The 13,810-nt window shown below is 36.7% G+C and overlaps 1 protein-coding gene and 1 non-coding gene across 5 annotated transcripts in view; both read right to left on the reverse strand.

Annotated features, from left to right (window-relative positions):
- Positions 1–271: 271 nt before the first annotated feature.
- PLEKHA1 (pleckstrin homology domain containing A1) overlaps positions 272–13,810 on the reverse strand; it is a 60,857-nt gene continuing 47,318 nt past the window's right edge. For 2 of the 4 annotated variants that reach the window (XM_060098636.1, XM_060098646.1), the window contains 5 exons: positions 12,814–12,882; positions 8,219–8,283; positions 7,545–7,608; positions 5,543–5,632; positions 272–2,706 (listed from right to left, as the gene is read on the reverse strand). In XM_060098636.1, coding sequence (XP_059954619.1) covers positions 2,392–2,706; positions 5,543–5,632; positions 7,545–7,608; positions 8,219–8,283; positions 12,814–12,882 — 603 coding nt within the window. In that variant the 3' untranslated portion in view covers positions 272–2,391. Of the gene's footprint in view, positions 2,707–4,225; positions 4,297–5,542; positions 5,633–7,544; positions 7,609–8,218; positions 8,284–12,813; positions 12,883–13,810 lie in introns of all 4 variants that reach the window. The other 2 variants (XM_060098619.1, XM_060098628.1) reach the window with 2 other exon arrangements.
- LOC132501812 (small nucleolar RNA SNORA11) lies at positions 10,051–10,181 on the reverse strand. Its single transcript, XR_009534326.1, has one exon. It is a non-coding gene; the product is annotated as a small nucleolar RNA SNORA11 (small nucleolar RNA).

The following is a 13,810-nucleotide window of genomic DNA, read 5'->3' on the forward strand; positions in this document are numbered from 1 at the left end:
TTCAAACAATGCTTTGAAGCCAGAATAATTGATTTTGCTTTTGAGAGCATGTTTTCTAATTAAGCAAAATAAGCTCTTTTTCCCAAAAAGACTGATGTTTCCTTGTGCAATTTCACATCAAGTTATACCCTTCCAAGTCTACCAAATAATGTCTGTCCTTAAATTCAAGTCAATTAACCAAACACATTTTGTACTTGTTCTATTTACTTGTTCACACAAGAACTGAACCAGACCAAATGAGAAATAAGTTAGAATTAATTTTGAGCAATTTATTCTCAAGTCATTACAGTGTTCAACCAGTTTGATGTATAAAGATAACAGACATAAAAGTAAACAATGGGAAGCACACATATATTCCCATTCTGAAAGAAGACATGTTATATATACAGAAAAAAATGCAGCAAATATTAAGGTATTCAAAGTAATTCTTTGACAATTCAGATGTGACATATTTACAGGAAAAGTATAAGTTTTAAAATAATTAAATAATTTTCATAGAATTATAAAAGTACTGAGATAAATATTAGGAGACTCTGACAATCACAAGACCACTTCCCTATTCTATTTTATACAAGGGTAGTTCTATAAAAAGTCCCAAAATAGAGCTAATATTTTGCCACTACGGAATATATCAAATTACCAATACCAAAATATTAAAATGAACATGCAATGTAAAAGCTGTACCAAAGAAAACAGCATTAGGCTCCTGAAATAGCCAACTGTCTACACAAGATTTCTTAGGTGTGTTCATGAAAAAAGAGCTTTCTAAAAGAGCTGCTGTAATGGATATATCTGCAGAGAAAGTGATAACTACTTAAAACCTTTTCATTCTATCATTCTCAAATGTAGCTGCAAAAAAGGAAAAATCTAAATATAACTTCTAAAAATATTAGCTTATGAAAAAAATGTTGAGTGGTGCATTCTTGATGCATTCGGATTTTTAAAGTGATGCTATGATAATTCTAGTATAATAGATAGTAACCTCTGGACCCCACCACTGTAATAAGAAATCCACCCTCCCCTCTCTTTCTCAAACAAGAAGTCATCTTAGAAAATGAAAAGGAGAAACAGTGACATCTACGAATTCAGAACAGTACTGTAATACGGCAAAATATCATAAAAATAGCAGCATGTGAAATTCAAGACTATTTTCTTAAAGCAAATGTTTAAGACTGAACCGTAAAAACAGTACTTGATCAAACTGGTCTATTACTCAACACCTGAAACGAACGATATTTTAGAAAGGTGCTTGTATTTATGATATCCCCATGATTAAATGTAAAGTCAAATATGTGTTTTAAAACATATATTGCACAGATAGAATAACAACATTCTGGTATCTCTAACACAAAATGGTATGTTATTTAGTACATTAACCTATGCTACTGAAAATTAATTTTATCCTAATTGTCTAAAACCAATCATGTAGGAGTTCTGAGCACATTAATCTCAAAATATTCCTAAACAAGATGAAAAAACACAGGCACTTGAATACAGGTGATTAGTGACAAAACACAGGGTTGCAATCGCATGACTAAGGGCAGTAAGTCTTTACACATAAACGTGAGGCCTTTCACGGATCCAAATACAGAAATAAGAACTATTTTACAAAACTCTGACAAGAAAATCAGATCTCCAAGGTATTTCGTATCAAATAATTTTCACTGAATAAAGCAATGACTGCTGCACGTCTTGATTAAGCTTTTACAAATAAATGTCCGAGATACGGTTGTTTGAATTCTAATTCTCCCCTTTCCTCCACCCCAGTACAACACACGACCCTCACTAACTGTCCAATAATACCCTCTATGCAAAACTCACTGCTCACCTTGAGATCCAGAGCATCAAAAATGGCTATCATTTCAAAACAGTCCACACTGTACTATAAGTTTTACAGCACCACAGACGTCATGAGTTCAGATATTTTTGTCTGGCAATATTTCATTCAATAATATTAACTGGTAAGAATGTATAGAGATTGGACATTTAATTGGAAGTCACAGTAGCATTTTTAAAACAACCAAAATAATTAATAAGCATTTTTCATGTTTTAAATTGTGAAACATTTAAATTGTCAAATTCACTTGGAAAAAATATCACACACACACTTTTATCATCCCAATGAGAACAAAGCTTCAGACAGTTGACACTGAGATACTTAGGGCTTTTTTCTTTCTTTCTTTCTTTCTTTTTTTTTTTTTTTTTTAAAGAAATTGCATTGAGTTTGGCCACATCCTAGCTTCTTGGCTTTACCAGCTTATAAAGAGAACATCGATGAGGCAGTATACTATATGCATTAAAGCCCCTTTCCCCTTTATCATCTTTGGCGAGAAGCCTCTTGAAAGGACACTGAGGGCGGATGAGGCGGGTCAGGCTCCACGTGCTCCCATCTCACACATCACTGACTGGAAGGCTTGCGTCATCCAAGTCCACGGGGTCACCATCGTGTTCCTGAGGGCCATTTTCACTTGGAGGTTTTAGCAGAGCTTGTTCAGTCACTTTGGTAGCTGGTTCTCTTGGAGAGACAGTCTGGACCTTGAAGTTCCCTGGCTTGACCTTGGCAAGAGATTCGTAAAATCCTCGCTTCTCCATGGAAAAGCTTGAGACCAGAGAGTCGCTGCGAGAGGCTGTGGATCGCGGGGTGGCTGCTGTAGCACCGGCAGAGAGGAGAGCGTGTTTGGGTTCGGAAGGGCAGCGGGAAGGCTCCTGCAAAGAGGGGTGCTGGTCAGACACGGGCAATCATTAACGGCAAGGCTAGTGACTCAGTGGGAGACTTTATTCTCTGAAAAACAAACAGAACAAAACACACACACACAGAGCAGAAGCATGAGCCATGCAGCATACACGTGCAAGTGCCTTCCCAAAGCAATGCATGTTTAGGAGTGAGTTTAGAGCGATGACAGCCAACAACCATTCCCACTTAGACACTAGCTCGTCAGTTCTTTTTTCTGAAGCCAAAGTTGGCTTTGAAGACTTTGAAGACTCAGTCAGCCTAAACGGGAATGCAGTGTGCCAACTGCAACTGAACTGTGTTTAACAGGGGCCCTACCAGCTTTACCATTTTATTTAAGAGTTTATTCTCAATAAACACTAGGAATTATCCCACACATTTTAGAAAGATTAAAAAATGAAAATGCAGAATATAAAAATAAAAGGCCATTTTCTCTTTAATAAGCAGAACTCAACATTTTTCAAACCTATTATTTTGTCTGGCAGCCTCATGAATTTGAGTTTTTGGTTCCCTGAATTTCACTGCAACCAATAATATCATAGTCTTTTCACTTCTTATTTAATTGCATTTATTTATTTTTGCATATGGCATACATTCATATGGCTTAAGATTTTTTTTTTTTTTTTTTTTTTTTTTTTTTTGCGGTACGCGGGCCTCTCACTGTTGTGGCCTCTCCCGTCGCGGAGCACAGGCTCCGGACATGCAGGCTCAGTGGCCATGGCTCATGGGCCTAGCCACTCCGTGGCATATGGGATCTTCCGGGACCGGGGCACGAACTTGTGTCCCCTGCATCGGCAGGCGGACTCCCAACCACTGCGCCACCAGGGAAGCCCGGCTTAAGATTTTAAAGGCAGGGAAGGGTACATATTTAAGCATTTATTAAAACTGTGGTGAAATAATTTCAGTTGTGAATATTAATTTCAATACACTTCTAACTAAATCAAATCTGAAGATAGCCTGAAATATGACCATTCCAAATGCATTGCCATATAGTTGTGACATTAGTGGCTTTGAAAACAAAGTGCTACAAACCACTAAAACACTCTAGATTCCCATTAGACGGCTAACTTTCACCTGAGATTTAATACACCATGCACACTATACTAATGTAGAGTTTATCCAATGCATGTGCACCTGTGAGTTTGAGCAAACTGTTACCACAAAGGTGCATTTTAAGTGGTGTAGTATAAAAAATCTCAAAATACACGAAATACAGAAATTGAAACTCTTGTGGCAATTCAGTAAATTAAGCTTTAGTAGATATGACTTTTTAAATTAGTGAAGTTGTCTTTTTTTTCATTATTTATTTATTTTTTAATATCCGTATCCAACCTGATGACTGTAGTGAAATAGTTTGCGTTAGTGTTGACAAAGTCAGTTATGATAACTGCAGAAGGCAGTTTGGTTAACTCAACTTTCCAGAATCAGTTGTTAAGTAGTGAGTAAGTCCAGGCCCTCTAGTAAGAAGGCACGTTTGCGTGAGAGCCCACATACGTGCTGCATTCCCCAGTTCTGGACGTATACCTCTGTATACAAGGATTCGACAGCCTTCTGGCCTGCCGCATCTGGAACACAGTGCAAAGCTAAGATTAGAGTTAACCTGTACTGGAGCGGGGAGAGAGAAAGTTCCGCTGATAGTTACAGCTTAGAGAGTCCAATCTGCCCCCACCACAAAGCACAAAACACAAACGCCCTTCTCCAACTTTTCCTCTTCCCAACAGACATTGTTTTTGCAGAGAGTCTCATACTTGACTGCTGAAAAGGTCACATAAAACACAGGCAGTTACAAAATTAACACCTATGAAAATAATTTCTGAGACATTCCAAACAGGATACAAGAAGAATAACTTTAAAAGTGAGAAAAATGGATTTGTATTTACTGATCTAGAGTCATTTCTAACAAGAAACAATTAAAAGACAATATTACTGCAATACTAGAAATGCAGGAAAATACTGCAAGTGCAGACTATCCAGCATCAATGAGTCTAGATACTAAAGGCTATCATGCTCCGTATTAGACTACCTTCTGCAGACCAATGTGCTGCACTTCAAGGTGCTTGGAAGTTTTTCATTCCTCAGTAGAATTTTTATTTTCAGATCAGAGATCAGTGACCAAAGTATTCCAAAGCTAAATCTTATTCCTATGATGAACTTGTACATGATAAATTAAAAAGTAAAGACATTTTCCTTACTATCTGAGAATGTTTAGCTGTTTTAATTTTATTATTATACTACCAAAAAGATAATTAAGATAGTAAAAAGCAGCCTTTTAAATTAACCTAGTAAAAAATGAGAATGAAATGGAAAATACTGACTGAGAACACTAGATTATATTTAAGGTTCAAGCTGCTCAACTGTCTTACAGCACTATTAAGGCAAAAAACCTAAACTGAAATTATAGGAAGTAAAAAGGAAACTGAGACCTTCACAAAACTGTGTAATGCTACAACTAAAGGTGCCTTACATGATTAGGCCAAATACCACACTAAGAATTGGTAAAATTATACCAAATCTGGACCTACTGACAAGTAAGAACTCCTAAAACAAAACAAGGAAATGTTCATTCTTTAGTTGCCCTGCTTGTGCATTTAAGACAATACAATGCACAGAAAGTTATGTATACATAACACTACAGGAAGCATTAAATTAGAAATGCATTATTTTTTTGCAAGTCCAATTGGTATGAAAGTCAACATGCAGATAAATCTCAAAACAGAAAGAAACTGAAAGGATTAGGGGGAGAGGAAGAAAAATAACTTGACAGGATCAGGGGACCCAAGGGAGTATCACCCCAGAGAACAGGAAACATACAGAAGACGCTGATCTGCCAGGTCCCCGCTGTGCTACAATGGCACCAGAGACTGCTTTAATCCAACTGTGCATCTCTTCAGGGCTATCAGCCTAAGGAGAAGGAAGGATTCATTCAATTTTTCCTCAAAATCAGCTCCTATGTCTGTAAATCCAATGTATTCATTTTGGTAATAATTAACAGTGTCAACAACAAAATCATTCTAAGGCAACGGTTTCCAAAAACTTTTAGAAATCACTTTTTTAAACCAGGTTTTGCTGGGTAACTTACAGAGATGTAAGTTGGGCATGTAATGTTTTAAGATGAGACACATCAAAAAGTGTCAATATGAATAATTATGGAGAGAAAACAAGAAGAGGAAGAAGTCAAAGAAAGACCTTCTCATTTCTCCTGCTGTACTGTCTGAATTTTCAAGATGAATATTTATGTAATTGTGCAGTTAAAAAAACACTGTGACATCTTTTTTTTTTTTTTTTTTTTTTGCGGTAACGCGGGCCTCTCACCGCTGCAGCCTCTCCCGCTGCGGAGCACAGGCTCCGGACGCACAGGCTCCGGATGCGCAGGCTCAGCGGCCATGGCTCAAGGGCCTAGCCACTCCGCGGCATGTGGGATCCTCCGGGACCGGGGCACAAACCCGTGTCCCCTGCACCGGCGGGTGGACTCTCAACCACTGTGCCACCAGGGAAGCCCTGTGACATCATTTTATATGTTATTTTTCTAAAAATAATTTCCAACAGTACCCTAAATCGTCATATTCCAAAGCATCATCTTCCTTGATAGGACCATGACTTGCAATGTGAATTAAAAACCTTACTATGACTTTAATCCAATTAAACAAGGCCCTCAGAGGGGTGGAGAGGTACTGCCCTTTACTTCTGGATTCTACTGTCTAGTAGTTTAAAAATTTTAAAGATACAAGTAAATTTTTTGAACCAATGATATTAACAAAGAGTTTTTAAAAGGAAAAACTCGAAGTAGGCAAAGGTAGAGTATACTTTCATTCACTACAAACAGGAGCACCAGTCTAGAAGTCAATTTGGCAAAGAGGTTTAAAAAAGTTCATGCTCTGATAGTTATTCTCGATCTAGATACGTATTGTAAAGAAGTAAGAAATTCAGGCAAATTTATGCACAAAATGTGCACTACCACATTAAATCACAGTAAATGTACAAAAACTATGTAAATGAGTGATCAGTAACAGTACAGTAGAGAAACAGTTTAATTGTGAAACATTCATATAAGAGAGCATAGTTCTAAAAGGTTTTCAGAGAATTTTTGATGTAGAAAAAAATGACTATGATATAGTAAACAAATAGGATATAACACTATATTGATATCATATAATCCCATTTGTTATAAAAAGATATGCTCTAATAAAGGAAAAAAAAAAAGAAAAAAAGAATGGTTGCCTGAATGTGGAATTCTATATGGTTTATAAAACACTTTTTCTTCATATTTTTCTGTATTTTCTAAATTTTCTGCAATAAGCATATGTAATAACTTTTATAAAACAAAACCAAATGTTCTTTTAAAAAAACTTCTAATCTAAATGAATGTGTTAAGTAAAAAGTGTATTTTAAACTTAAACATAGGATACTATCTACCATTAGTGAAATGATAAGATATACTGTGTACTTTTATTATGGATATTTGAGCCCCCCTTCTTATAAAATTACCAAAAGGTGATATAATTAAAATTCCAAAATATGTGCAAAAATAATCCAAATTGAAAGTACACACTTAGCATCTAACTTAAATAGCATTTCCCTTCCTCCAAATAAAATTTAATTCCATTTGACTAACTTACAGCAAAGAATACCCCTATTTGCTGAACATATGACCTGCCAATAATCTTATATATAATATTTTTTATTAAATTAGCAATTATATTTGTCATATTTTTTGCTTATTTTTATGAGAAACACATTTCTTTATGTTTATTTCACCTCTAAAATTATTAATTTCTTGTTAGGAGGATCTATAATCTCCAAAGAAGTATCTTACCTGCACATAGAAAGTTCGAGACGATGTTACAATTTCAAAGAGGTTGTCTCTCATCATTATGTCACTGTTAACAAAAAAAATTTTCCAATTGTACTTAAATAGCAGTTGTTTGATAGTTTTCCTTACACTTCTTTACCCAGTACCAAGTATGTGTCAATGAGAAAATAAATATTAGAGATAAAATACTGATTTAACTGAGAAATACTAAGTGATCGTTTTCCAATTTATTTTTGCATTAAATTTTACATATTTTATATAGTTGTATGTATTTTTAGAAAGGTTCATAAAACAACTTTAAAATTCAAAGTTTTCAACTGTGAAGAAATCAGTTTGTTCAAAGAAACAATGGCACAGTTAACATTCTTATAAAGCTCTATTCTGCAGCAACCCTGAAATACTAGAATTAATAATACATCAATTTGTCAAATATGATAGCTGTTCACATTAAATTTTGTCCTTTCCATTAATAAGCTTAAGAACTGTTTCCTAATTTGTAGTTTTCAAACAAAAAAATCTCAATACTCTGTTTCATCTGAAGGTTTTGAAACCTTTGGCATAACCCACTAGCAATAACACAGAAAAATATCAGCTGTAAGTACGTCAATTAAACTAAAGAACTATATATTGTGTAATAATAAGCGGTGCCAGGCACCAAGTCAGAGGCGGTGCTTTACCTTTGCTTACATTCCTGGACTTTATGAACCTCTTTAAGTGGTATTACGCGGAGAGGTTCCTTTTCCTGTCAAAAAAAGCAAATAAACAGATACATGACATATATTCTTAAAATCCTTTTCAGCATTACTTGTTTTATTTAGAGGTCTATGCGAAAATCATGCTTCTTTCCTGAAGCACATCTAAGACATAAATCTACCTTCTTGAACCATCCAGCATCAGAACAGCTCAAATACTATAACCTGAGACACACTGTGATTTGAAACAAGGAAACTGGCGTATAACCCATGTTCACATTATTTATGTGCTAAATGACAGTGTAGCTTATTAAAAACCATTAACCATCAGACTTTTCCTCGATGAACCCTTATTCACCCAGTAAGTGGAGGACTTCCTATTTTGGAATGTTATTTTCATACAGAGGGTACCAGAGTAGTGAATACCCAGCTTCTTTGAGTTAAATTTGTCATTTTAGGAATATCACTTTTATATGAATACATCATTTTAACAAGTACAATTTATTAAACATTTACTAAGTGCCAGGACATCTGCTATGTTTTAAACGTGTTATCTCACTTTCCACAACCCTAGAATACATGCACTATTACTCACCTGAGGAAACAGGATTAGACATATTAAGTACCTCACCTAAGGTTACAAAACTAGATATAAGGTTCACACATAAGATGTAACTAGCTCCTAGTTATTAGCACAGTACTTACAGTAAACATTTCATGAAATACACTGTATTTCACTGAAAACGACAACATGAGTTTAAGACATACCATTACTTTATGCAGTACTAAGAAAATAATTAAACCATGGATGAACACTTTTTTAAAACCAAAATCTTTTTTTTAAGTTTTAGAAAATAACTCATTTGCAGGTAAGCTCTAGGACGGCCTCTTCGTCTGCGTAGCTCTGGCCGCCCACACCAGCTGCCCCTCCAGACACTCCTTCCTGCTCCTGCACCACCACCAGGGACACCTGCACTGATGTGCCTCGCCTAGAAAATTTACATCTGAATTGTTAGGAACTGATGGGAGGAAAAGAGGGCAAACACGGTGACGAAGGACCCCCCAATTTTTAATGTTCTTTACATATTACAGATATTAATGTTTTATCTGTGATATATGTTATTAAATATTTTCTCCAGGTTTTCTTTTTTTTTCTTTTTAGATTAATTTGTGCTTTTATTTGCCAGTATAACTACAGTAACCTGCAAACTTTTTTATTCTAAAAAGCACATGTTACATCACAGTCCAACAAACACATATATAATGTGTATACATATATAAAAGTGAAACAAAGGTTTTGCCAAAAACGTCTACCCTGAGTGTTAATTTTAAGACTTTTTTTTAAAAACTAAGGCTGAACTGCACTGACACATCATAATCACCAAAGTCCCTAGTTCACCTTAGGGTTCGCTTTATGAAGTGAATAGTGTTGCACGTTCTATGTGTTTGGACAAAAGTATGATGACATAAAATCATTAAAATGTCATACGAAGTATTTTCACCGCTCATAAAAACTTCTGTATTCTATATATTCATCTCCCCTCCCCCGCAAACTCCTGGCAACCACTGATCTTTTTATTGTCTCCATTGTTTTGCCTTTTCCAGAATGGCACATACAAGGAATCTATTTTTCTTTTTTCCTTGAAGAGAGGGGTTCAAAGCCTTTATGCCTATAACACCACTCATGGCCCAGCCACACGTGGACTGGACAGGCTCCAGGTGGCAAACACCCCTACTAAATACTGTAGCTTTCCTTCCAGTACTGAGCCCTGTCCCACTGGTCCTGCCCAGCAGCCACGTGCAGGTGAAGGGGGGATACGTGTTGGGTATCTGTTCATAGGAAGGCCACAAGTTTTGTGACCCTTGTCACAATGAACCCTGATTTCCTGTCGGGTGTGTTGTAAACAGACGAGCCATTTCTTCAGACCCCCTGCTCTGAGCACACCCCATCCAGTTTTTCTTGTCTGCTGAAATCTTTTATACCTACTGAAAGAAACTTTTAAATTCTTATCTTTCAGAGAAACATATAAAAATATTTACAGATGAAATGTTATGCCTAATATTTGCTTCAAAATAGGAAGGGGGAAGTAGGTGGTGGTACAGAAGAAACAAAACTAGTCATGTGTTGATAATTATGAGATCTGGGTGATGGCTATTTAGGGGTTCAGAATACTATTCTATCTATTTACTTTATGTTCAAACTTTTCCATGATCCAAAGGTTTTGTAAAAGAGCCCCTTTATACTTTAAACATCAACTTTTATCATATATTATCCTTGAGCATATATAAAAATGTATAGGCAAAAAAAAAGTGTATAGGCAAAATAAATGGGTTAAGGTTTTTTAAAACCTCACATTCAGATCCCAGCTCACTCTCTGACTATGAGCCATCCATCTCAGTGTTTTTCACTCCATACTGTTCTCTGGGCCAGAAAGAGCACTGGTGATAATACAGCATTTCCTAAGAATCTCCCACTGTGTCCCTGAGATTTTCTTCCAACTGCCAGCACCCTTTTCTGCAGGTTTTTTTTTTTTTTTTTTTTTTTTTGTGGTACGCGGGCCTCTCACTGCTGTGGCCTCTCCCGTTGCGGAGCACAGGCTCCGGACGCGCAGGCTCAGCGGCCATGGCTCACGGGCCCAGCCGCTCCGCGGCATGTGGGATCTTCCCAGACCGGGGCACGAACTCGTGTCCCCTGCATCGGCAGGCGGACTCTCAACCACTGCGCCACCAGGGAAGCCCTTCTGCAGGTTTGGATGCTGACCTTCTGATCTTACCCAAAGGCGCTGTGCACACACAGGCAATGACAACTACAGCACAGCTGCTGCCTGGCTCCCTCACCTTCAGCAACAGTAAGAGACCTGAAGAGGTCAGAAACGGTAAAACGGGGGGAGGGGGTGTGCAGCTTAGTAACTGATAGAGGTCAATGATGATATTTAAAGTGTTCAGCTTTATCTGCGTTTGCTAAATGCTTAACATAGTCCTGAATACACACAACATAATTTCCCTACCTCCTATGATAGTTCAAGTATTCTTTCATCTCAAACTTTATAGCATAATATCCACATGCAGCTTTTCAACTTAGAGTAAATATTTCTATAAGAGTTCTTGTCTCATTATAACTACTGCGGATGACAAGGGGACATGTCAATTTCTCTGGTAAAACTGAACTCCTGAAGGCCAGAACATCACTGACTGCCCTCTTTATTCCCAGTTCCCAGTGCACCAGGGCCGTGGAGAGCTCAATGAATGTCTGGTGTGGGAAGGGCTCCTCCCAAGAGGACTGGCATTAACTGAAAGCAACGAATCAACCTGCCAACCAAGCACAAGGGTAGCTTCTGAGACACCAAGGCTGGTACTTTTTGAACCAAGGAACTACTGCTTCCAACTGAGGCTCTTAGGTTTTGAAGTCTAAGAAAGGGTCCCATGCTAAAATGGCTATTCTTGTTATGCTATGTCAATTTTTTACTCATTCAAAAACACTTATTATTTTCTAGGTACCAGGTGCTATGTTCATAAAAGGGTACAAAAGGGAATCTTTGCTCTCAAGAAGCTCATGCAATCAACTGGTAAAGACAAGTATGCAAACAATTACAAAACACAGTGGGAAGTATTAGGACAGAAGTGGGCATCAGGTTCCAGGTATGTAAAGAGAAGCCACTAAATCCAGAGTCCAAAAGCTTTCCAGAAGAACAGACACCTGAGATGAATCTTAAAATATTCCCTTCCTATTCTCCAGTGCTCTGTTGTCCAATAGAGTAGCCACTAGCTATGTGTAACTATTTGAATTTAAATGAACGAATACCAAATACAACCGGTTTTAATTTTAAAATTAAATACGGTCAGGTTTGTCAGTCACACTAGCCATATTTCCAGTGCTCAACAGCCACATGTAACCAGTAGACCTGGCCAATGCAGATAATGGAACATTTCCATCAGTGCAGAGTTCAGCTGGACAGTGCTGTTCTGGTACCGTCATTGAAATAAAATGCATGGTTCCCCCCCTCAAATGTCCCATAAAGAGAAGAGGTAGAATCGCACTCAATTTATCCAACAATCTATTGCAGAACTCAGGTCACATGACAGGAGTATTTTAAATAAGGATGTTACTCAAACAAGTGAAAGACGGACCTTCAATCTTTGATTCTACCTTCAGATAGGACAAAAATATCTTATATGAAGAAACTTAAAAGTCAATCTGAAATAGAAAAAGAAAATATCAAGAGAGGGCAGAGAAGAGAAGGCAGAAATCAGAGGGTCAAATGTTGACTTTCAGAGACTTAATTCTTTCTACCATCTCCTCCAATGCCTTTAGAGGAAATCTGTAGACTGAGGGGTTCTGATAGTTTTAATTCTTTCAACGTAGAATGCCTTTGAAGATACACTCTTTTTATTTAAGATGTATTTAACAAAAATACCATTAACCAAAAGCATCACAACAAAATAAACTGAACTGTATATACCTCTCAAAACCAGAATTTAATTATTTTAAAAATAGAAAACAGGACAAGAAATTATATAATCACTACAGTGTAACACTTGTAAAACATTTTTAAAGCAACAATCATGACACAGCAACATACCAGTTCAGATTTGAAGTAGCCTATTGTGTTTTCATCCAATTGAAAATATCTTCTCTTCCAGTTTTTCATCTATCAGAGATGAACACAGACATAAAACTTCTGTTTCTAAGAATGTCAAATGTTAATAACAACTTAATTATTCTGATATGAACCCACAATCAGAAATGTCAAGCACTGGAAAACCTTACTACCCTCCCTTAGTGAGGAGATACAGGAAATTTCATCTCTGTTGCTACTCAGGCCTTGAACTCCTAATTCAACTCTGGTGGCTGGCTTTCAGCTCTTACTGTATGATTTTATAATATGGTCTTATGTTTTTTATGCTCTAAAAGTTAAAAAAAAAAAAAAAGCACTTCCCCATCCCCCACAAAGTAAATGCTACCAAGAGTTCAACAGCAAGCACAGGAAATGTGATTAAACCACATCAAGCTTCTCATCTCTAAAATGCATGAATCCTTCTATAGGTACTTTATAATACTAAGAAGGAAAGCAACACATATTTAATAAAGTGAATATGCTTTGTAAAAATATTTTCTGTCAATGAGATATAGTTTTTGTGAAAGTACTTCAATATCTTTAAGGGTTAGTTAGTATTTTGGATTTAAAAGTAAAACAAAAAGAAAGGAATGTCTCTTTGAAAGCCCTAATTAACACTCGACCTGATGAGAATTCTGATTTTACCCGTAGACATGCTGGAATGAAAAAGCTTCAGCCCTTGCCTTCATTTCCCTTAGCCTAAAGAAGATCACACAGTTAGGGCTGAAAGAACCTTCCTCTGGCTGACCTAAGCCAATTAGACTTGCCAGGAGTGATGTGAGGTCAAGCAGAACCGCCAGTAGACATTTAAGTACTTCTTTACTCACAGAAATTTTTAAAATTTTATTTTTAAACTTTGAAGTCTATTTCCTCATGAAACTCTACAGATTTAGTTCACATTTTAGAAAGGTATTCTGGATTCATAAATACTGGTAAATTTACCTGCTCTTCCCACATTTCA

Source organism: Mesoplodon densirostris, chromosome 1 (genome assembly GCF_025265405.1).
Source record: "Mesoplodon densirostris isolate mMesDen1 chromosome 1, mMesDen1 primary haplotype, whole genome shotgun sequence".
NCBI lineage: Eukaryota > Metazoa > Chordata > Mammalia > Artiodactyla > Ziphiidae > Mesoplodon > Mesoplodon densirostris.